The sequence below is a fragment of the Eurytemora carolleeae genome, unplaced genomic scaffold (genome assembly GCF_000591075.1).
Source record: "Eurytemora carolleeae unplaced genomic scaffold, Eaff_2.0 scaffold217, whole genome shotgun sequence".
NCBI classification, from domain to species: domain Eukaryota; kingdom Metazoa; phylum Arthropoda; class Copepoda; order Calanoida; family Temoridae; genus Eurytemora; species Eurytemora carolleeae.
In genome coordinates, this window is record NW_019396108.1 from 155090 (window position 1) to 179146 (window position 24057).

Sequence of the window (24057 nt, forward strand, 5' to 3'; positions counted from 1 at the left end):
AACAGTTAGGTCAACTATTTTTTTCAAAAATATCATACAATTTTACAATAAAGTTAATTTTAAAGTTTAAGGTATTCTTAAACATACTTTTTTGATAAAACGTCTGTAAAATGCAAGCTCTCTCTTTCACGCAATCTATTTTTCTTCTTTCTCTTCTCTTCCATTTTCTACTCTTCTCTTCTATTTTCTTCTCTTCTCCTGTCTACTCTTCTTTTCTCTTCTCTTCTCTTTTCTTCTTTTTGTTCTTCTATTTTTTCTTCTCTTTTTTCTTCTCTTTTTTCTTCTCTTTTCTTTTCTTCTCTTCTCTAATCTTCTGTTCTCTTATCTCTTTTCTTCTCTTCTCTTATCTCTTATCGTCTTCTCTTTGTTTTCTCTTTCTCTTTCTCTCCGTTTTTTTATGATTTGTTTACATTTCTGGCTTGTAGACCTAATTGAAACGTACTGCGTGTGTACTCCATAATTAGGCATTTGATCATTTGGCATTTGATATTTTGATATTTTTTCCATAATTGCAGTGTTAAGTTTGTATTGATTGAAGATACATGTCCATTGTCGGTCCGTATTATACCAAATAGACAAAAAGAGAAAAAAAAGTATGTTTCCTCCTGAAGTTTGGAGTTTAATTTTTAAGTACATGGACCCAATATCGCTGGGAAACTCAAAAAAGGTAAATTAGATTTAAGGAAATTAAGTGGTTGCCACACTCTCAAATTTTCTAATCCCTATATCTTTGCAACCTGTTGGTGTGAACCTTTGATATTTCAAACTTTGTTTGTGGTAAAAACTGAAATCCTTTAAAAAGAAAACTAACACTTCTCTTAAATCTGGAATGGAGCAAATCTCTGCCAATTGTTTTCTCATGTTTAGCATATCTACAGATTATATGCCACCATCGCAAGTTACACAATCTTTTTAGAGAAAAATAAAATATTCACATTACACGCACCTCTGCCCCTTTAGTAAAAGTAAATTCAACAACTATGAAGCATAAAGTCTGACCGCGTCCACCTTGTTGCACCGGCTAGTCCTGTTGAATGTCTGCTTAATTAAGCCAATGTCCGTGCGGTACAGTACAAGCTGGGAACGGAAAGGTTGACCCGGCTCGGAAATTCAAATGTACTATACGGCTGCCCGTGATTATCATGTTAGATCCCTGCCGGCCCCTATATGAAGGAATAGGTTTAAAGGGTTAGTTGTATTTGTTAGGGTAATTACCCCAAGGATTCTAGGGGGGGGGTAAGTAACCCCAATAACCCCCCTTATTTACGCCACTGTGTACACATTTCGATAGTTTAAAGTTTGAGTAAATTGAAAGTTTTAGAGAATTTGTTTGATGCGAGTGTTCAGTTTCTTTCTGAACATTTGTGATTTGTTACAAAAAATGGATATTTAAAAAAAAATATTGGTTCAAATCTTCGAAATAGTAATTTACGATGATCTCTTAAATAAAATATTATTATTTACAAGCATTTTACCGGTACTATCTAATAAATTGCGTCACAGGAATATAAAAGGTTGGAGTATGTGGAAGGCCTGGATGCATTAGAGCACAAGAAAGCAAGTATGTAATTTTTTCTTCTTTTTAAATATTAATTAAATAAAAATTACAGAAGTTGAAAAAATCTCTCTCGAGATTTGTTTTGATGCTTAAATACAAAGTTTCAGGGTAAAATATACTTTTTAATGTTAAAAATAAATCAATATTTGAAATTTGTAATCAAATATTTTGTTGAATGTATATTTTAAAGATATCATTGTACACTATATACGTAATTAAATACAATTACAAAGGAATTGAGTTTTGCCACAAACTCTGATTTTCTAATCCCTATTTCTTTGTAATTCAATGTCGAAGACCTTTGATATTTCAAACTATGAATTCTTTTAGATCAAATAATGATAGTTTGAAACATCAAAGGTTTACAACATAAGACAGCAAAGATATAGGGATTCGAAACTCAGAATTTGTGGCAAAAACTCATTTCCTTTAGCCCAACAGGATAACACTTGAGAACCGGACCGACTTTTAATCCGCTAGAGCAAGCTGTACAGTGCAAATTCAGACTTTATGAGGCAAAACGGGACTGTAAACCAAATGAATAATAATTAAATTAATGTGTTATGACTATCCCAAGTTTATTTGTTGTATTTTAATGTCTTATTTAATGATTTGGAAAAGATAGAAAGAAGTTTATAGATACTGGGAATCATGAATAAGAAAGAAGTTTATAGATACTGGGATTTATGAATAAGAAANATACTGGGAATCACGAATAAGAAAGAACTGTATAGATACTGGGGATCATGAATAAAACGAAAAAGCCAGTAAATAATCCGTACAGTCGTCTCTGAATTCGCATCCTCTATGAATAATTCTGTGTATCATTAAACAATAAAAACTTTAAATATATTTTTATCAAATGTTATCTTTAAAGTATAAAAATTTTTGATTCCATTTTACTCTTTCCAATTATGAGGTGGTTTCTTTTAACAGACAAGCCTACCATAAATAGAGATAATCTTCAAAGAGTTTATCACCCCCCTATAGTTGCGCCAATAATTGCGATAATAACTGAAAAGCCTACCATAGATATAGATAATCTTCAAAGAGTTTATCCCCCCCCCCTAGTTGCGCCAATAATTGCGATAATAACTGAAGCTTATTATTCTAGTACGAAATGTTATGAGAATGAGCGTAAACAGGGAAATTCTACTGTACGGAGTTTACTTGTACACCGCTAATGACAAGGTCTTAAACAGTTTATTCTATTTTATTTAAGAAACAAATTCCGGTTCTAAAGTTTAAGCTTATTTCTTATAAAATTCTTAAGACTGGAGAGTTAATTGAAATAATTTGAAAAATGAAATTAAAGATGTTTTGTAAACTTTTTATTTTCCTGAAGGTAGAAAAGAATAAAATTAAGAATTAAAAAAAAGAAATTATAAAAAAAACGTTTTGCTATGTTATTTAATGTCTTCTATTGTAGAAATTATTCTATTTATTTCAAAATATTTGCAGGAAATTTGTTTATTTACTTATTGTTTAATAGATTAAATTTTTTATATTTGATATTTCTGCCAGGATATATTAGATGAAAGTATAGAGTCAACATTTGACCGAACTACAACATTGATACGCATTTTCAAGAATGAGGAGACCTTGCTTGCCCAGGTGTCTTTTACTTATCAGTGATTATGTCAATACAATGAAGACGACTTTTATGAATAGTTTTTTTATCCCTAAAATGCATTTATCATATTACAGGCTTACAAGTAAACAAACAAAAGCTGTTAGATGAAACGTCTCTGCACTGTTTGAAAAATTGAAATAAAAAGTCGTCTTCATTTATTGATATCTACGACGACGACTGTAGAAAATGGGTTTCCTTCCTGCAGGAATAAAGCGTGTCCCACGAGTCCCACAAAAAATAACGTTAAAAGCGGGGCGAGCATTACGGCTAGACCAACCATTACATTACAAAATAAACTTTTTATTTCCGGGTTTTGTCTCCCTGAGACCGAATTTAATAAATTTAAGCTGGGTCGCTGAAATGGCCGCCGGTTCAAATCTTGAATCAACGATTGTCATAGTTAAAGATTTATGATGATTTCGAATTTGAACCAGTGGTATAGTAAAACCCTAAATGTTAAATTCATCGAAAGAATTTATGATCTGTCGTCTTGACAATTTTTCCGTTGGTTTTATACCATTTTACGTAAATCTCTGTATTTGCGAAATAAAATAGTCATGTATATGCGGGAACAGTTTTATAGAGCTCCATATAATCATATAATCAAAAAAACTAAATATCTGCAACATTTCATTGTCAGAAAGTTAAGAATACGACATTTGATAAATTTTTTCGATCTATTCAATATTTAGGGTTTAACTGTATATTATATCTGGTCCCCATGGATGCTTTTCTCTAAATAAAAACAAGATAAATCTCTAGGAGGATGTTTGTACTGGAGAACAGGCTAGAGCTGAAGTACGTTCTCCGAACCATAGACCTCATCTTAGATATCATAGATTTAATCAACCTGTCAGGATATACAGGTCAGCTTACCTAGGGATATACCAACAGATGTATTTATTTTTAAATAAATACATCAATTGGTATATATTGGTAAATATTTAACTTAAATTTTTTTTGTGTGGTTTCTCTTTGAAAGTGAATTGGGGATTTTAGAGCACACAGACAAGAAAGAAATTATAAGAATTGATCGGTGTCTACTGTTTAGGAAAATGACCATATTTTTCTTATTTTTTGCTGAATTAGAGTTTTAAAGAGTATCGTTGGGATTCTGACATATACCAGTCTTTTTTCTTCTAAGTAGAGTGTCAATTGAGTTACGTTATAATCCCTTTTCAAAGGAGTTTTCCTTAAAATCGTAAAAACGGATAACAAACTTGCCTCAAATTTTTGAAATTAATATTAGGTATTATATTTGAATATTTCTAACTATTAAACCTATTGAAATGAATAGTTGGGATCATATTGGTATATTTCTAACTATTAAACCTATTGAAAGAGATATTTGGTATGATATTGGTGCATTTCTAACTATTAAACATATTGAAAGGGATATTTGGTATGATATTGGTATATTTCTAACTATTAAACCTAATGAAAGGAATAGTTGGTATGATATCGGTATATTTCTCACTATTAAACCTATTGAAAGGAATAGTTGGTATCATATTGGTATATTTCTAACTATTAAACCTATTGAAAGGGATAGTTGGTATCATATTGGTATATTTCTAACTATTATACCTAATGAAAGGGATAGTTGGTATGATATCGAACACAGTCTATTTCCTACAGATGTGCTAAACCACTACTCAGGCTGGCCAATTACAAGGTGAACAAAGAAACTGATTACTTGCCTTAAACTCCAATTTTCTATTAGAAATATCTTAGCAGCCTGATAGAGTAAATCTTTGGTATTTCAAAAGTAAGAGTTCGCATATTTCAAATAGTCATTCCTTTATAAAAAGCTAGTTCTTTGGTATGCAAGAATTTTCATTTAATTCCGCCCCTTTTCATTTTCATTTAATCCCGCCCCTTTTACGAAGGAATATCATTTGCTCTCAAACAAATTAGATAAGATAAGATAAGATAAGATAAAGTTTATTGCTAAAATAAATGTATCTCACTGTATACAGATAGAGTTTACAATCACAAAATTGATGATTATATTAACAGTACAAGTATAAAGCAATTAGGTGGAAAATAGCTCTTGGCTGTTTTGATTATTTTTTCCATCTAATTTTAGTAATAATAACAAAATATTTCAATTATCAAAGGTTCCAAGCTTTTTAAAAATATTTTCAAAAGATGCAGGAAGAAGTTTATGTGTATATTTATACATAAATATAGCTTGGTTAAAGTCTACCAGATCATTAATCTTTAGAATCTATACTTAAGGAAAAGAGGATCACTATGAGACGTGGCTTTTGAGTTATCAATTAATCGTATTGCTCGTTTCTGTAAAATGTGAATTAGAATCAATGGAAATTTAAACTCCCGAGGGAGTCAATGATATAATTCAATGATGAGCCCTTGGGTTGCGCCCTCGGGTTTTTCATTGAATCCCTTGGGGGTTTAAATTTCCATTGATTCTAATTTGTCTGAGAGTAAATGATTCAAAGTCTGAAAAATTATAGGTTAACAACATATTGTTGCAAAAAGAGATATAGCACTAGCAGTTAGAAAATTTTTGTTTGAGGCGAGTAATTAGTTATTTAAAACTTCAGTGTATATATATAGTGTATATTATTTCAATGTTCAGCTCTGTAAGTGTACATGATTACAATGTACAGCTGTACAATGTACATAATTACAATTTACAACTGTACAGTGTACATATTACAATGTACAACTGTTGCAGTGTACAAAAATACAAGGATTAATTGATAGATGTGGAGCAGAATTATGGACTTGTTATGGACAGAATGGGAAGGAATTATCTCAGGTTGAGAACATTACATTTAGGTAGATATTTAAATCTTTAAAAAATAAGATCCAGGGGAGTCACTGGAACAATGATTTTTGGAGTGGCCGAGGGAGAGGGGGGGGGGGAGACCCTGGGAATTTGACTTTTGTTCTGAATTCTTCTAAAAACATATTTGTTAGGTTTTGCAGAAAAAATCAAAGAAGTGGACGTGACTGTACAATTGAAGGACAAATTCCTATACTTGTGTTTTGGCCAATATGAGATTTTGGCTATTTATGAAATAGGTTTTGGCCATAAACAAGTGATATGTACAATGGAATTGAGTCATTGTCTCATACTCTGATTTTATAATCCCTTTATGTCTTTGCAACCCTGCAATGTCGTAAACCGTAGGTATTTTAAACTATGTATTTACACCATCAGGATAAAAAGATATAAGGATCAGAAAATCAAGTTTTTGGCAAACACTCAATTTTTTATTCGTAAAGTTGTGCCAATATGTGATTTTTAATTGGTCTCCTGTAATTTTCAGAAGTTTGATATGTTGGTTAAATTGTGATTATGACAATTAGACCTTTTGGAAGAAGAGATATATGTGAAACAATAAATAAATAGTTCTGTAAAATTCAGGTTTATTCTAAATTAGACCTTTTGGAAGAAGAGAAATAACAATAAATAAATAGTTCTGTAAAATTCAGGCTTATTCTAAATTCTGGAAATATTTTAAGAACAAAGATTAGTGCAGATGAGACGTTGCACAATGTTCAGGGCAAATTCCAATTTATAATACTTAATTTTGAGCCAATACGTAATTTTTGCCAATATATGAGGTTTTGGCCTAACATGACATGGAAAATAAATAACCTTGACAATTGTATGATTATTCGGCTTATGTATTTTTGGCCTAGCTCTTGTAAATTTTGGCAATTTGAGATTTTGGCCAAGATGTGGTTTTAACGGTGCCGTATATTTCGACCTAGATGATTCTAATCTAAAGGTTTTCTGACCTAAATATCGAGTAGTTTGCACGTGTTTTAGGTCGGTTTGGTTGAAAAAAGCTTTTGGTCCGTTTGACATCCTATGAGAAATATATATATATAGGTTTTCCGACCTAAGATTTAGAGATATATTTAGGTTGGTTGAGCATATATATTAGGTCTGTTTACCAGGAAGTTTAAGTTGCAGATTAGTGACAATTTTAGGTCTGTTAAGCAATATTTTTAGGTTGGTTTAGCAATTTTTTTAGGTCGGATAAGCATTTTTTTATGTCGGATGAGCAATAATTTTAGGTCGGATACGCAATATTTTTAGGCCGGATACGCAATTTTTTTTAGGTCGGATGAGCAATTTTTTTAGGTCGGATGAGCAATACCCCTAGCCTGTCCTAGCCGCAGCGCTCGGCCCAGAAAGTGTCTTAACCTAACCTAACCCTAAATAAATACTAATTTAATTGAAAATTGTTGTTTTTATGTTTATTTTATATTTAAACATTTAAAAAAAATATTACTCATCTATTATAACCTCTGAAATAAAAATATTACTCAACCAACCAAAAAAATATTGCCAACCTAAAAATATTACTGCTCATCCGACCTAAAAATATTGCTCAACCGACCTAAAAATATTGCTCCACTGACCTATAAATAAAATTGCTCAACCGACCTAAAAAAATTTCTGAACTGACCTAAAAATATTGCTCATCCGTCCTTAAAATATTGCTCATCCGACCTGGAAATATTGCTCATCCGACCTAAAAATATTGCTTTACCGACCTAAAAATATTGCTCAACCGACCTAAAAATATTGCTCATCCGACCTAAAAATATTGCTTAACCGACCTAAAAATATTGCTTAACCGACCTAAAAATATTGCTCATCCAATCTAAAAATATTGCTCATCCGACCTAAAAATATTCCTCAACCGACCTAAAAATATTGCTCATCCGACCTAAAAATATTGCTTAACCGACCAAAAAATATTGCTCAATCGACCAAAAAATATTGCTCATCCGACCTAAAAATATTGCTCATCCGACCTAAAAATATTGCTCTACCGACCTAAAAACATTGCTCATCCGACCTAAAAATATTGCTCATCCGACCTAAAAATATTAATTGCTCAACCGACCTAAAAAATATTGCTCAACCGACCTAAAATGAATGCTTATCTAACCTAAAATTGTTGCTTTAACCAATTCCTAAAACATATTCCCAACTGACCTAAAATATATCAATAAACCGACCTAAATATATTTACAATCTTTAGGTCAGTTTGGGACATTTCGCTAATCGACCTACAGATTTTTAGGTCGGAAAAACGTTAGGTCAGAAAAACGTTAGGTTCGTTTCCTTATAGGGTTCGATGAGCGGGTACCACAAATTCAGCTCGCGTTCAAATAACGTACAATAATTTCAAATGAAATAGTTTATGTACATAGAAATAGTTCAAAATAACAAAGAATAGTTCAAATGAACGCGCGCGCGCGGGAAAATAAATTATTCCTTCAGGCGGGAAAATAATATTTTAGTCCATTTGAACTGCCAGTATAAAGCTCGATTGTGTTCATTTGCACTAATTTGTTCAATCGTAATACAAACCTGTTTCTGATCAGTTAGCTGACTTTAGTGCAAATGACGTTATAGTTCAATCGCAATCGGACATCATGCATTCATTGCATCGATGGTGTATTTTTCTACCTATACGAAAATCTGCTATACATGTTCCTGCAGTCCTATGCCGCAGAAATTGTCCTAACCTAACCTTACCCTCAAATAATACAAAAATAAACAGCTGGCATATGTCCGATATTAAGCAGTCGGTCGGAAAGTTAGTAGGTCAGAAGTTCAGTAGGTGGAATGTTACGTGTAACGATGTAACATTACTCATTGCATCAGTCTGAATAACGAAGACGACAAATGTAATGTTTTGATTTAAGATTGTGCAATGCCGCAATATCACCGATCAATAGTTTTTATTTAAATCGTAAGTAGTCGGTGAAAAAAGGTGCAATTCTAGAGTTAAAGGTTATCACATATATTACCACGTCGTAAGTTAATTAAACCCAAGGGCTAGACATTTGGAATTACACCGGCCTAAAGTCGGGTCAGTGGTATAACATCGTTTATGAATCGATATAGTTGATTGGTTTAGATTTACGAGTTTTCTTTGTTTTTCTCTAATCGATGGCGGGATGTGTGTTTAAGGTTGAGTCCTGTAATTTTCGGACCGGTAATTTCCTAATATAGGATTTTTTACCCCCACCCTCCTCCTATCCATTTTGTACATGGATCTCGTATGTAACACTTGGGTATAATTGTGGCCGCAGCGCGCCCCCTAACCTGTCCTAGCTGCGGCCCTCGGCCCCAGCTAGCCTATTATAGTCGTAGCGTTCGGTCCCCTAGCCTGTTCTAGCCGCAGCGCTTGGCCCGGAAATTGTCTTAACCTAACCCTAAAATAATTAAACAAATAATAATAGTTTTGCTGAAAAATAAGTGTTCATGTACCTAATTTTTTATTTTATATATGTACCTAATTGATAGGAGAGGGGGGGGGTCCAAAAATCGTATACTAGGACAGACCCAACATGCTTTCTATATTGACTTTTCTTATAAAAATTTATCTAAATAGTCCAGAAAAAATATCACACTTCTTGGAATTATTTAGCATAGGTGTGGGGTTCGGTAACAGCTTACTCCGAGTACAGTTCACAGCTGACGCTAAGTATCAACCAATAGGAGCGGAGTTAACAGTCAAGTGACAAAGTTTTATTCAAATTAAAATTTCAGAATGGTATTGGCATGATCTCTATCGAGAATGTAACGGAGTTTACTCCGCATGGTCGGAAGGTTCTGAAAGAGCACCCGTCTCAACTCCTGGAACCACAAGCATCAGGTAATCCAGGGTTCCAACTAGTACAAAGTAAGGGTTTGGTTTGGTTTAACAGAGTAGAGAGGCAGGATGGTTGGGTCAACAGAGAAGAGAGGTGGGATGGTTGGGTCAACAGAGTAGAGAGGTGGGATGGTTGGGTCAACAGAGAAGAGAGGTTCTATATCTGAATGAGGAAACCTGTAATATCTTGTTCTATATCTGAATGAGGAATCTGTAATATCTAGTTCTAGATCTGAATGAGGAAACCTGTAATATCCAGTTCTAGATCTGAATTAGGAAACCTGTAATATCTAGTTCTATATCTGAAAGAGGAAACCTGTAATATCTAGTTCTAGATATGAATGAGGAAACCTGTAATATCGAGTTCTAGATCTGAATGAGGAAACCTTCTATATCTGAATGAGGAAACCTGTAATATTTAGTTCTATATCTGAATGAGGAAACCTGTAATATCTAGTTCTAGATTTGAATGTGGAAACCTGTAATATCTAGTTCTAGATATGAATGAGGAAACCTGTAATATCCAGTTCTAGATCTGAATTAGGAAACCTATAATATCTAGTTCTAGATCTGAATGAGGAAACCTGTAATATATAGTTCTAGATCTGAATGAGGAAACCTGTAATATATAGTTACCTGGATATTCTTTCCGATTTTCATATTTTTGTGAATGGAAAATATATTATAACTCTTAGAATAGACCTGTGTCCTGCATGTAGTGGACTCTTGCATGGGGCGTTTTTTACCATTTTAATACAATTTTAGGCATAAAAAGCAATGTTAAAACAATACAAATTTTAGTTGACATTTATTAAATACGCATTTGGTTCTTAAATGCAATTTAAAGGGTGTTAAGGCAAAAAAGGTTATTTCCTCTTGAATGTCGTCTCCCTTTCAAATCATCAAACATTTAACATTTACTCGAGACATAGATAATTTTTAATGTGTTTTTTAAATCAAAATGCATTAATAAATATCGGAAAATGTCATAAATTTTGTCTTTTTTATGTCTAACATAGTGTTGAAATAGTGAAAACTGAAGGGGGAGCCCGCCCCATGCAAGAGTCCGCTCCACGCATGACAACGGGCTAAACCAAAATATAATAATTATTTATTTCTATAATGTTAATTCTTTGTTAATATTCAGAAAACCCGTGTGTTTAGCGTTATATTTGAATCCTTAATTAGGATTTGTTTATGGTGCAGAACAAAGTTTTGATTGTGGATTTTTTATTTTCTTTTGAAAAAACTTCCACTCCCTGTAAAAAGTTTTCAAATTGATGTTGAGGGAGGGGGGGGGGGGGGGGGGAATTATATTCAACATACACCCCTGATTAATTCACATTCATTATTGTAGAAAATGTTTCACGAACTCCGAAAATATTCGCGAAGTTGTGAGATGCTCCTTCTACTCCAACCCCTCATATCCCTGCATCCTCCCCACCAACCTAGAGACAAGGGAGGAGGGGGAACCTATCCATACAATCTGTGTTAGAAACTCATCCAGTCTCAGGGATTCAAGCCATTTAATCAATTCTTAAATATTATTAATTTTCTTTGATAAACTAATTAATGTTGATGCGGGAATAATTATTTTTTTAATGCTATCCCTAGATTCAATCTGAGGATTTTTGAGGTTTAAATTATTGGTTTTTTTTGGGAGATAGGTTAACTCCTTAGATTTCCCTTTTCGTCAATATATTTAGGAAAAAAGATATTTTTGTCGATTCGGGGGATTTATTTATTTACATTTTCTTAGAATTTTAATGATTTGCTTTACTTCTATCCCTGCCATGACTGTGTTCAGATAATTCAATTATCAATATTGATCTTTGTAAAATATCTGTTTGGGGTACGCGGTTTATGGTTCATTTTAAATTCTCCTTACAAATACTAAAAGATACAAAGGTTTTTGTTTAACTTTTTATGGTTCCAAATTTCGGAGAATTATTTTTCACCAACATAATTTAACTTATTGAAATTATTACTAACTTGCATTTACCTGAAAATGTCCAAACGTCCGTCGTCTAAAAAGTAAAAATCAAATAAAAAATTCTAATTAGAAATAAAATCTCAAATAAATTAATGGGTTGAAACAGAATATTCTGCGACTCTGGACATGATTATCTCGTAGCTTTACAGTTTGGAGTTCTGAGATCTTGGAAATCAAGATTTGGTCTCATCTTGGAACGACAGGTTCGTTCTTCCTTCGGTTCGTAAATCCTTGGTTCATTCTTTCCTTCGTTTTGATAATCCTTGTGTAATTCTTTCCTTTGTTTTGATAATCCTTGTTTAGTTCTTTCCTTTGTTTTGATAATCCTTGTTTAGTTCTTTCCTTTGTTTTGATAATCCTTGTTAATTCTTTCCTTTGTTTTAATAATCCTTGTTCATTCTTTCCTTTGTTTTAATAATCCTTGTTTCTTCTATCCATTGTTTTGATAATCCTTGTTTAGTTCTTTCCTTTGTTTTGATAATCCTTGTCCTTGCTTATTCTTTCCTTTGTTTTGATAATCCTTGTGCATTATTTCCTTTGTTTTGATAATCCTTGTTCATTCTTTCCTTTGTTTTGATAAACCTTGTTATTTTTTTCCTTTGTTTTAATAATCCTTGTTCATTCTTTCCTTTGTTTTAATAATCCTTGTTTCTTCTATCCATTGTTTTCATAATCCTTGTTTAGTTCTTTCCTTTGTTTTGATAATCCTTGTTCATTCTTTCCTTTGTTTTGATAATCCTTGTTTCTTCTATCCATTGTTTTGATAATCCTTGTGCATTATTTCCTTTGTTTTGATAATCCTTGTTCATTCTTTCCTTTGTTTTGATAATCCTTGGTTCATTCTTTCCTTTGCTTTGGTAATCCTTGTTCATTCTTTCCTTTGTTTTGATAATCCTTGTGCGTTATTTCCTTCGTTTTTATAATCCTTGTTTAGTTTTTTTCTTTGTTTTGATAATCCTTGTTCATTCTTTCCTTTGTTTTGATCATCCTTGTGCATTATTTCCTTTGTTTTGATAATCCTTGTTTAGTTTTTTTCTTTGTTTTGATAATCCTTGTTCATTCTTTCCTTTGCTTTGGTAATCCTTGTTCATTCTTTCATTTGTTTTGATAATCCTTGTGCATTATTTCCTTCGTTTTGATAATCCTTGTTTAGTTTTTTTCTTTGTTTTGATAATCCTTGTTCATTCTTTCAGAAACGCAGCCTCCACTTAGATCTATTATAAAGGGTTTGTGTTAAATCTTTAAAGTACCTATATAACTCCACAGATCACAGACTAGTAGTCCAACTACGCGCTTTAAAAAACCTTTCCATTCTTTCTGAAAAAGTATTCAGAAATAAATATTTTTTAAGACCCAAAAAGTAAGGGTTAAAATTAACATTGATTAAATATTGGTTAAATACTTTTTAATAAAATCCATGGTTTTAGATATAAAATAATCATGGTTTTAGGCATAAAATAATATTAAAAGTTTGGATTTAAGCTTTAAGATTTTTTAAAGAATGGATTTTCATTTATGTGGTTTTGAAGATTTTAGTAAATAAATGTTTTAACAATATAAATGCAGATTGGATCTCGTTTCTCCGTCTTCATCTTGAGTCTCTAATCGTCTATAGGGTTACCTGATATAGAATAGATTTGACAGTTTTGATGATCTCTGATCAGGGTTAACATCATGAACAAAATCAATCTTATAAATTCCCTTTGAAATTATATCTTTCATCTTGTTTTTTTTTTCTATAGTTGAACAAATAATTAAAATTTTTCTTCCAGGTTTTGGAGAAAGAGAATCCATTTCCGGTGATGTTCTGTCTCCAACATCCCTTGGATGATCTTACACGGGTGATCTGGAAGCAAGGGATCCGGATATCAGAACTCACAGACCAATCCCAACAGGAATCATTCATTGTTCTGACTGGTCTTGGACACCCTATTTCACGCCTTTTTAAATATTTTTAAAAAATTTGTTGGCTTCCTAATCTGGTTATTCACCATGAGCAAATTTTGATCTATATAACATGGAAATTTGAGATTGAAACTTTTTAATTTGTTAATAGGACTTAGCTTTTCAGTAAGATTTTAATTCTGCAATTTGATATCTCTCAAAAACAGCATGGTTTCCCTTAGTGTAGACTAGAATAAATGATTGCTTAGATCGTGTTTACTGATGTAAAATCTAATATTGTCATTTCATACAATTCTCACACAGATCTTCACAGGTAGAGTTAATTTTTTACCATCTAAACTAAGTAAACCAACAAATAAATTAGCATTATCAAAAACTGTTAAACCCTCAAATAAAAAATTATAACATGTTTTAATGTTAAATTCCTCGTCATAGCAGCATTGATGGATAACTCTTTGAATTTCTTTTTAAAAATTGATCTTATGTGACCTCTGTTGTTCTGAAAAGTGAGAATGTATTTTTGAATTCTAAATCAAAATTAAGAAAATCACCCAATCATGACAGGATTCCATATAGAATAACTAGATTTTGCATGAGGGATCAAATTTAATTTCAAGAACAGCCTCTTTAAACCTGTTTGTCCAGTGTATGGAAAATACGGTGCGCTAGCCTAGAGGAAGTGGAAGTGGCGCACACACTATCCCAGACCGGAGTTATCACTCCTGCACTCTCCGGTCAGAATACTGATCTGGCAAACTCATCTTTCAAAACAGGTTTAGCATTTTTTTTCTTTCGCGTTTCGATTCTAAATTTAATTTCACCAATTTCGGCAGCTTTGCAGGTTGAAGCATAATAATTTTTTAAAGTTTATTTTAGTAATTATTGAAACATTTAAATTTTACAGAAGAGACAAATACAAATAATTAATAAATAAACTAGGGGGGGGGGGGGGTAAGGAAGAATTAACCCGTAATGCAACGTTTTCTAACAATTGTTATCCAGGTAGTGCGTCCCCTTCTCTGGCCTGTACTCCGGCTGTACAGAGAACCAGTAGACAACCATCCGGATTCTCCACTCCAACCAACTCCCATCCCCATACTCCAGGAATATATGGACACGAAAAGATCTCATTAAAAAAATAAAGATCAATACCCATTTTGATATTTATGAACATTATGGACAACTTCCTTTAGCGAATTGAGTATTTTCCACATGCTTAGGATCCGGATCCGTTGGATCCGCAAGATTTGGGCTTCCCGTATCCGGATCCAAGGGGCAAAATATCAACCAAAAACTGCAAAAAAAAAATTTTACTCTCAACCTAAATCTGAACAATTGAAAAAATTTTCAATTTTTTTAAGAGAGATTATAAAAATTTCCTGATTTCCGAATGGTTCATCAAGCTTTAGCATAAAAATAAGCGGAAAAAATAAGACAAATTTGAAAATTCTGCTTTGTTAAAAAATTTAGTAAATCTTAAAGAAATGACCTGGATCCGGATCACATTTTTCCAAGTACGAATCAAGGATCCGGATCCGCATCAAAATTAAATAGATCCTGGGCACAGGCCAAATTCTTATATTTTCTAACCCCTTTATCTTGGCAACCTAATGACGTAGACCTTAGATATTTCGAACTACGAATTCTCTTAGATCAAATAATCTAAGTTTGAAATATCAAAAGTACCATCAGGTTGCAAAGATATAGGGATTAGAAAATTAGAGCTTTTGTCAAAGACTCAATTCCTTTATCACGTGTATATTATTTTCTAATCCTAATCCATAAACAGTTCACACGAGACCCTGTTCTCCTAAATCTCGGCTAAATTCTCCTCAATCTACCGGAGTTTTCCTCAGGAATATTAACTCAGAATTTTATCCCAATTAAACTAAGAACTAAAAATAATACTTTTCGTTTTATTTTTGATAAACTAAAATAGTTATAAAATTTTTCTTTTTATTGATACCGATAATGATTTTACTGAACAAAAAAAGGAGATATTTTTTTATTAAAAAAATGGCATTTCGGGGAGGACTTATCATAATAAGTCGCACGTTGAATGAACAAATATCTGAATTGATATCAAAGACAAGACAATAGACATTTTTGACCAAGTAGTATTTTCTGATAATGAAAACGAAAAATTTTATATTTCATATTTGAACTTTTAAAAATAAATTAATCTGATTAAAATATAGAAGTGGAGTGTCTCCGTCCTTCAGCTCCAAAGTATCCGCTCGTCTCCTCGGGGATAGTCCCTGCAGATATCTTAAACAAAACCTACCCGCCATGGACGACGATCTTGGGGACGCTAACCCTCACCCGTTGGAGGTGGCACTCTGCTTCGAGCACATCTGGACCGAACCCAGCCGTCCCACTCGGGAGAAGCTGGGCAAAGCTAAGAAGGTTTTCATGTCCCAGGACGCAGTCGGACAATCGTTCTTCTGTTTCCTTCTCTCCTCCAACCAGCTGAACCTGGTCAAGTTTAAGTATGCGAACGATGACGGTGTCACGATTATATTTGGAACCGTGGAGAAGATCCCTGCACTGGACGCGGTTCCAGTAGATGAGTTGAATATGATCCTGGTCCTAGAACCTACGGGAAGTATTCAGTTACTCAGTGGGTGTAGTAGAGTAGGGAAAACTCTGTTCCCTCCCAGCTCCACCACCCTCCTCTCCCAGGAGATCAGTGCTCTAGCTATTGATATAAAGGCGGGAGATCCGTTCTCAGGTTCAGACTTTTGTCTTTCAACTCCAGAACCTTCCACTGTTAAACGTCCTGCTCCGTTTCCTCACATTGAACCTATTATCAACCATCAATTTAAAAAGGATTTCATATGTTACACTCCGGTTAGCTTCGACCAAAATAGTTCTGCTATTGTAGGAGTCCGAGATCCGTGTAATCGACAAGTAACCTTTGTCTACAACTCAGGGACCATGATACGTGCAACCCTTCCCCGTGTTGCAACCAGTTTAGTTTCCAAGGGGTTGGAGACGGTTAAACAGTTACTTCCACGTGAGTTAGCTTTGCAAGTTCATGGAGCATGGTTCAGTAAACGACATGCTCCGGGTCCAATCCCAACACAAGAAGCAGAGTGGGATATGTTCTGTAAATGTATCCTTGGTCTGTGCGGATACCAGGTTGATAATCTAGATCTCTCCTCCCTCTCTTCCTCCGGAGATATGAATCAAGGTTGTCCGGGTCCTAAGAAAAGTAAGACTGAATGTGGGACTGACGGCGATTGGCAATATCTTCTGGATTCTCCTCAACATGTTCACTCTGGACACTCGTTATCCGAGATACTCAAGTTGCAACATGTGATACGTGAACCCTATGATACAAATCAATCCCCGGGATCGAAACCTGTCGGAGAAATTAATCCAAGTGCACCCTTGTTCTCCTACATCCCGTCCATATTCTGGTCCCTTCATCTCCTGTATGAGGAACTTAAACTGGACGTATGCCTGTACTCCGAACTACCCTATATTGCTAACTTATTATCCAGACTAGCATTTGATCTGAAGCTCTCCAAATACCTGCACCACTACTGGAAGGATTTCCCTGAAACCGGTTCTCCTATATCTGAAACCCGAGGCAGTCAGCTTAGCTCCGACCTTCTTCTAAAGCTTAATGTCAGTAATATAATATCCGTATCCCCTCCTTGTATTTATACACACTTGAGTAAGGTCATATTGAACCAAGCCGTCAGTCCATTCCCAATAATAAGCTCTGTAAACTCATCAATTAAACTAGTGACCGCCTGCACTGTTACGTTAGGTTCAAGACAGCCTAATATGGCAGTTAACCTTGAACTTTACCTCAAACCTCTATCCCAGCCTGGCAGACCTGCCACCCACCTCACCCCAATCATCATAGGGCGGAGTAGGGAGCAAACCGTGGCTGAGCTTATCTCCGCCTCTGGCTGGGACCGTGTAAGGATATCCAACCTACCAACTAGCCTCGCAATACCAATCTACTCCGCCCTGGCCTCCTGCCGTCTGGATCCTGATCCTACCTGGAGTGTTCAAATCCTTGAACTAATTGGAAGAGAGGATTTAGCGGAGAACCAGAGTCAGACAGTTGGTGATAAATCCTACAGATGTATTGAGGAAACCCTGGATGGGCTGGAAGGGTTGGATTGTGAAATATCTAGACTCCGCTGGCCGAAGGATTTGAGAACTGTTGAAGCTAGGAGGGTTCTACAATCCTGCAAACCTGTCGTTGTATCTATAGAAAAGGTAGTTTGATATATTCTTTTTTGATTATTTCATTTTAAAAGTTTTTACAATTTACAACTTTTTAATTGAACCCCTCCATTTTTTAAAGATCCAAATAGAAATAGTGATTGTCAAAGTTGAAAGTACCTGGTTTGTTATTTGCTTTTAAGGTGTTTGTTTACTGTTTAGATTTTTAAAAGAAACCCAAAAATCTGTAAAATTTAAAAATGTCTTCTGTAAAAGTTTGCTTTTATTAAATTATGCAACATATGCCGATCTAAGAGAAATTTGAAGGGAAAAAACAAGCAAAAAGCGATATTAGTTCAAATATCTTCTCGCTGGAATCTGGATAGATTTTTTTATTTTGTAAATTCCTTAAGAAGTTAAAAACCGTTAAGGTATAAAAAAAAGCCAAGCGATTGCCCAAGGCCTAGCCCATCTCTAAAAATGAAAAAATATTTATTTCCCACTTTGGATTTTACCACACTTTTTATAGAACACTCGTTCAATTGAAACTTGTATATTCAAATAAAGGGACTGTAAACGTGATTCTATGCGACTCTTTATGATCAAAGATAGTTTAAACATTTTTAACCGTTTTATTTTTTGGGATGAAAAAAAACCTGAATTGATTGCTTTTTTATTTGGACATTTAAAAAGTGGCACATGAGATTCAAAACGGTTTATTATTGAAAAATTTAGCTAGACAAATTAAGATCTATAATTTATTCTCAAGGTTGCTCTTGAGAGTTGGACAAACCACTTTAGAAATGAAGAGTCCCTTTACTCATTAAATTAAATCTACAGCCCCTTTAATGATTAGGGTCCCGAGGTATCCGACCATGATTTCCTGGAGGAACAGGAATACTTCTTGAAGAGGATGTGTGAGCGTACCATGGCTCTACCTGTAGGTCGAGGTATAGCAGCCTTAAAGACGACATCTCCTCTTCCCACCGAGATGTTGAGTATACCTCAGCTCTGTTTGACCGGTAAGGCTCCACCAGCTGGAACCAAGGTTGAACTGGCAAGGATTGATGTTTCTCAGAATATGGATCATTGGCCATCCTTTCATAACGGGGTTGCAGCCGGACTGAGACTTAAGGCTAACCTGGAGTCCCAGGAGGTTGATTCAACCTGGATCTCGTTCAATAAACCTCCCGGAGCCGAGTCTAGTGCGGAAACGGAGCACGCCGGGTTCCTCATGGCTCTAGGACTAAACGGACACCTGGCAAACTTGAGCAAGCTTGATGCATTCGAGTATCTGAGTAAAGGATCCGAACCTATTAGTATTGGTTTACTCATCGGTGTAGCTGCTTCACATTTAGGAACTATGGATGTTTTGGTGACCAAGAAGCTTGCAACACAGTTAGAAGCTTTGCTACTTCCTACCGCAACGGAGCTCCCGCTCTCACACAACACCCAGGTTGCTGCACTCATGGGAGTAGGGTTGCTTTACGCTAACACTGGACATCGTCATATGGTTGAGGTTTGTTTAAAAGAGCTGGGTAAACCCCCAGGACCGGAGCTAGAAAACTGTGTTGACCGGGAGAGCTACAGTCTAACCGCAGGGCTGTCTCTAGGTCTTATTACTATGGGAGAAGGAGAAAACCTTGTGACCGGAGTATTAGCTGACCTAAACCTACCTGAGTCTTTACATAATCATATGCTAGGAGGCCCACGGCCTAAACCAAACTCCTCGGCAAGAGAGAGACCGGTCAGTTATCAGATCAAAGAAGGAGATTCAATAAACATTGATATTACTTCTCCAGGTGCCACGCTTGCATTGGGCATGATGTACTGGAAGTCTGGAAACCAAACTATTGCATCCTGGATGAATGCTCCGGATACCTTATTTCTTCTAGACTTTGTTCGTCCTGATTTTCTAATGTTCCGAACCCTGGCTAAAGGTCTGATCCTGTGGGATGATATCGAACCAAGTGTATCATGGATTGAGTCGCATGTTCCCTCAGCTATGCTAGAGCATTGTCTGGTTAGACCTCCGGATCAGCCGGCACCCGGATTAGAGAATCTGGACTACGAGACCTTGAACCAGGCTTACTGTAACATTGTATCCGGAGCAGGGTTTGCTTTAGCTCTCAGGTTTGCTGGAACCTGGAACAAGGCTGCATTTGAAACCTTGGAACAGTTGACAAATAAATTTATGGCAATAGTTAAACGCTCAATTGCTGAGCTGACAGGAAAGGCTGTGATTGAGCAGACCCTGTGTATTTTAGTTCTAGCTCAGGGTATAGTTATGGCAGGTTCAGGAGATCTATCCGTTCTACGGATCTGCAGATATCTCCGATCTCGGGTTCATACTTCTACTATTGTTACCTATGGGAGTCACATGGCTGTTCATATGGCGGTAGGCTTGTTGTTTCTCGGCGGCGGAAAGTACGGTCTGGCAAACACTCCAACGGCCGTGGCGACGATGATCGCCGCTTTCTTCCCAAAGTTTCCAACCCACAGTAATGATAATAGGTATCATTTACAGGCACTTCGTCATCTGTATGTACTAGCTGCTGAACCTCGGCTAGTCCTACCCCGCTGCACCCAGTCCGGAGATATAGTTCCCTGCTCCTTAACCTTGCAATACGCAGATACTCCCTGGTACTCTGGACTTACCCTGAGCGTGACTGGTCCGATCCTGATCCCGTCCTTGGACCTCCTAACCAGCATCAGTATAGAGGACAAACAGTTCTGGAAGACGACCTTCTCCCGAGGACAGTCCTGGGAGAGGATGCGGAAGATCCTGGACCAGGGAGGGAACCTGATGGTGAAGAAGTCCGGTAGGACGAGCATGAAAGGGTTCCAGTGGTCACTTAGTGAGAACGATAGGTCTAGGTAAGATGAAACACGATTAGAAGATAATAATTACATTTTGAGTTTAGTTTGTTTATTTGTATACATATGGAGTGATGACGAATGATAATTCCTAATTTTTTCTTAATTTTTTTCTTGTTTATCTTTATTTTTATTTTAGTTTTTATTTCATCCTTTAAATTCCAACCTAAATGTAAAACAAACAGATAGACAAGCAAAGTATATGTAAAGATAAAGCAATTTTCACAAAGAAACTTTAAATATTCCTTTTACTTAAGGGGTATTTTTAAAGCCAATAGGCATGTTTTCTATATCCATTTCTTAATGGATGGTTAACGTAATTAAAGATGGTCTTTAATATAAAGCGTGCTATTAACGATCCACAAAGGTTCCTGAATTTATTGCTGTACATCAAGCTGTTTTCTTTCGAAAAAGTTTCCGACAAATTGATTATTAACTAGCTTAGAGTCGGATCTTTACTTGTCGCAGTTGGACTTTTTTAAACACTTTTTTTTGGGATAATTGTATTTAACTATCGGTGATGATTATTGATAAAGAATGAAAAATATAGTTTCTATAGATGTCAGTTGACAGTTGTGAATTTTTTAAAGTGATTTTTATGGACGGATCACGTGATAAATGATTTGAGGACGGATTCTGTAATGAGCTTGATATCTAGGTTAGAAGAGAACCAGTTGTGTCAAGTTTTCCTGGGTCTGGTTCTCAAGGATACACCTGAGGACTGGAGGGCTAGGATGGAAACCTTGGTATCTGTTTGTGTACCTAGAGATCAACCTGAACTCATCTCAGTACTATCCAGCCTAATCTCTTTACCTAACCTACTCGGGTAAGTTTTATTGCCTAATCTCTTTACCTAACCTACTCGGGTAAGTTTTTTTGCCTAATCTCTCTTCCTAACCTACTCGGGTAAGTTTTATTGCCTAATCTCTCTTCCTATTCTACTCGGGTAAGTTTTATTGCCTAATCTCTCTACCTAACCTACTCGGGTAAGTTTTATTGTCTAATCTCTTTACCTAACCTACTCGGGTAAGTTTTATTGCCCAATCTCTTTACCTAACCTACTCGGGTAAGTTTTATTGCCTAATCTCTCTACCTTAAATACTCGGGTAAGTTTTATTGCCTAATCTCTTTACCTAACCTACTCAGGTAAGTTGTATTGCCTAATCTCTCTACCTAACCTACTCGGGTAAGATTTATTGCCTAATCTCTCTACCTAATCTGCTCGGGTAAGTTTTATTGCCTAATCTCTCTTCCTAACCTACTCAGGTAAGTTTTATTATATCTAAAAAACTAAAAAAATTTCGAGTAGTAGAGTCCTAAGAGTTTCATATTGACCTTTGACTTGATAGTTTTTTTTAATAATAAAATTACGAATAATATCTTTTTTTTAAATATTTGAAAAAATATTATTTTTCTAAAAGTTGAAATATCTTTTATTTATTTTTTAAAAATTTTCACCTCCATTTTATTACTAATGGATTTTAAAAAGTTTGTTTTTTAATTTGAATTCTTCTGTGACGTTTTTTTTCAAAGTTACTCAAACTTATTTTTAGAGTAGTTATTCAAAAGAATATTTCGTAAGTTTTTCCAAAATGGCGGAAGAATCGAGGGAATTATCTCCAATGTTTATTAAAAGAGAATTTGGTATATACCTCCGACGACTTATATACCAGTTTGTCTCTGGCGACTTATCAAATTTTTGATTACAAAACAGGAGAAAGAAATAAAACTAACGCTTATCCCATTTATAAATCAATTACAGATCAGTATAAACCCCTTTATTTTTCCCTAACATTCCACTTAATTTTATAAGATTTGTTAGAATATTTTTCATAAAATTGGATTTTATATTTATTATTAATATTTTGCATTTTTTATTTTGGGAATTGAGTATTTTTCCTTAGAATTGTGTATAAATTACCAAACACTTGTCATAGATATTTTATCGAACCATTGTCACAGTCATCTCATTTAATGACCATGTTCTGCAGTAGATTTGTTTCTTTCATTTCTTCATTAGAAAATTCGTCAAAAATTTGATCAAAGGTCAGTAACTGAAAAAAATCTGAGAAATATTGCAGACAAATGCAACAAAGATTTGAATATTATCGACAAACGTATTGCAAAAAATTGTATGATATTTCAAGAAATACCCTTGGAAGAAGAATGGAGGATTCCATTTTTAAATGAACTAATTTCTGCAAAAAACAATAAGATATGCACGACCGAATTACAGTATGATTTTGTTTCTTGTATTTGTATTCATTTTTGATATATACTTTTATAGTTCTTTTTTCTTCTGTTTAATTGTACCAATTATTTAAATTGTGTACGTTTACGAAATAAATAATAATAATAAATATTGAGTTTTTCAGCGTATTTTCAAAACAATTGTTTTTAGAAAATGCTCTCTGTACGTTTTCAAATATTTTTCGAATGATAATGACTCGGTTCTTTTTAATACAAAATAAGTGGTATTTCTTACATTCTGAACAAATTAATATTCTCTTTGAATACGCATTTAATCAAATAAGAATATTTTTACTTTTTTCAGTTCCCAAAGAGTCGGACTGGTTTCCCATCAGCTCCGATCTATCCTGAACATAAGACGGATTGAGAGGAGAAATCTGAACCTAGAACCTGAACTTGTCATCTCCCTGCTCCAGCGTATTAACTCCCTGGTAGATAAATCATGTCTCCGTCCTGAGCTACACTCCGCTCTTCATTCCTTCCTTGATGGATCCTTCCCTGCTCTAAACCAAGGAGACCGACAGTTACTTGCCTCAATAGTTTGCTTCAACGATATTCCACCCCCCTCCACAAAACTGGTTTCAACACCACAAACAAAGAATCCGTTGAAGTTGTTCCAAGTGTTAAAACAGAGTCCGAATCCTGCCTCATTATTTCGAACAATGATGGTTTCATGATCTTTTTTTAATTTTTGAATTTTTTAAATCTTTCCTATGATCAATGATTGATTGAAATTATATTTTGCCATTGGTTTTTTATCAGTATGTGCTAATTAATCAATGGCCTAATTTCATTAAACATAAAAAGTTCCTCATCGATCTATGATCATGGTTTTCATCATTTAACATATGCCATTGATTAATGAACAAGGAATAATGATCTATTGATTTTGATCTATGCCCGGCATTGTTACAAACATTCAATCGTTTCTCCGCCTATTTTTCGTTCCTCCAGGAATTTATCCTGCGATGTTCAAATATTTCAGATATTGTACGGT

At 34.6% G+C, this 24057-nt stretch overlaps 2 protein-coding genes across 2 annotated transcripts; both read left to right on the top strand.

Moving 5' to 3' along the window:
• The first annotated feature begins 1491 nt into the window (after nt 1–1491).
• LOC111695150 (uncharacterized) lies at nt 1492–6580 on the top strand. Its single transcript, XM_023464362.1, has 7 exons — nt 1492–1561; nt 2673–2749; nt 3083–3172; nt 3954–4057; nt 4789–4866; nt 5925–5999; nt 6141–6580. Exons 2-7 carry the CDS (start codon nt 2684–2686, stop codon nt 6220–6222), a joined length of 495 nt encoding a protein of 164 aa, XP_023320130.1. The 5' UTR covers nt 1492–1561; nt 2673–2683; the 3' UTR covers nt 6223–6580.
• A 3704-nt stretch (nt 6581–10284) lies between these two features.
• On the top strand, nt 10285–24046 carry LOC111695145 (anaphase-promoting complex subunit 1). The gene is made up of 12 exons (XM_023464356.1): nt 10285–10331; nt 11208–11363; nt 11950–12046; nt 13616–13738; nt 13997–14061; nt 14394–14521; nt 14751–14852; nt 15538–15604; nt 15947–17987; nt 18790–20810; nt 21469–21636; nt 23365–24046. Exons 1-12 carry the CDS (start codon nt 10285–10287, stop codon nt 23735–23737), a joined length of 5388 nt encoding a protein of 1795 aa, XP_023320124.1. The 3' UTR covers nt 23738–24046.
• The last annotated feature ends 11 nt before the right edge of the window (nt 24047–24057 follow it).

Bases quoted from the DNA above. Each gene is read 5' to 3' on its own strand.
- LOC111695150 (XM_023464362.1), top strand. From the start codon at position 2,684: ATGAGAATGAGCGTAAACAGGGAAATTCTACTGTACGGAGTTTACTTG. The intron at 2,750-3,082 runs GTCTTAAACAGT...TATTTCTGCCAG, and splicing joins TGTACACCGCTAATGACAAG to GATATATTAGATGAAAGTAT. The intron at 4,058-4,788 runs GTCAGCTTACCT...ACCTAATGAAAG, and splicing joins CAACCTGTCAGGATATACAG to GGATAGTTGGTATGATATCG.
- LOC111695145 (XM_023464356.1), top strand. From the start codon at position 10,285: ATGAGGAAACCTGTAATATCTAGTTCTAGATTTGAATGTGGAAACCT. The intron at 14,062-14,393 runs GTAGAGTTAATT...CTGTTTGTCCAG, and splicing joins TCTCACACAGATCTTCACAG to TGTATGGAAAATACGGTGCG. The intron at 14,522-14,750 runs GTTTAGCATTTT...ATTGTTATCCAG, and splicing joins AAACTCATCTTTCAAAACAG to GTAGTGCGTCCCCTTCTCTG.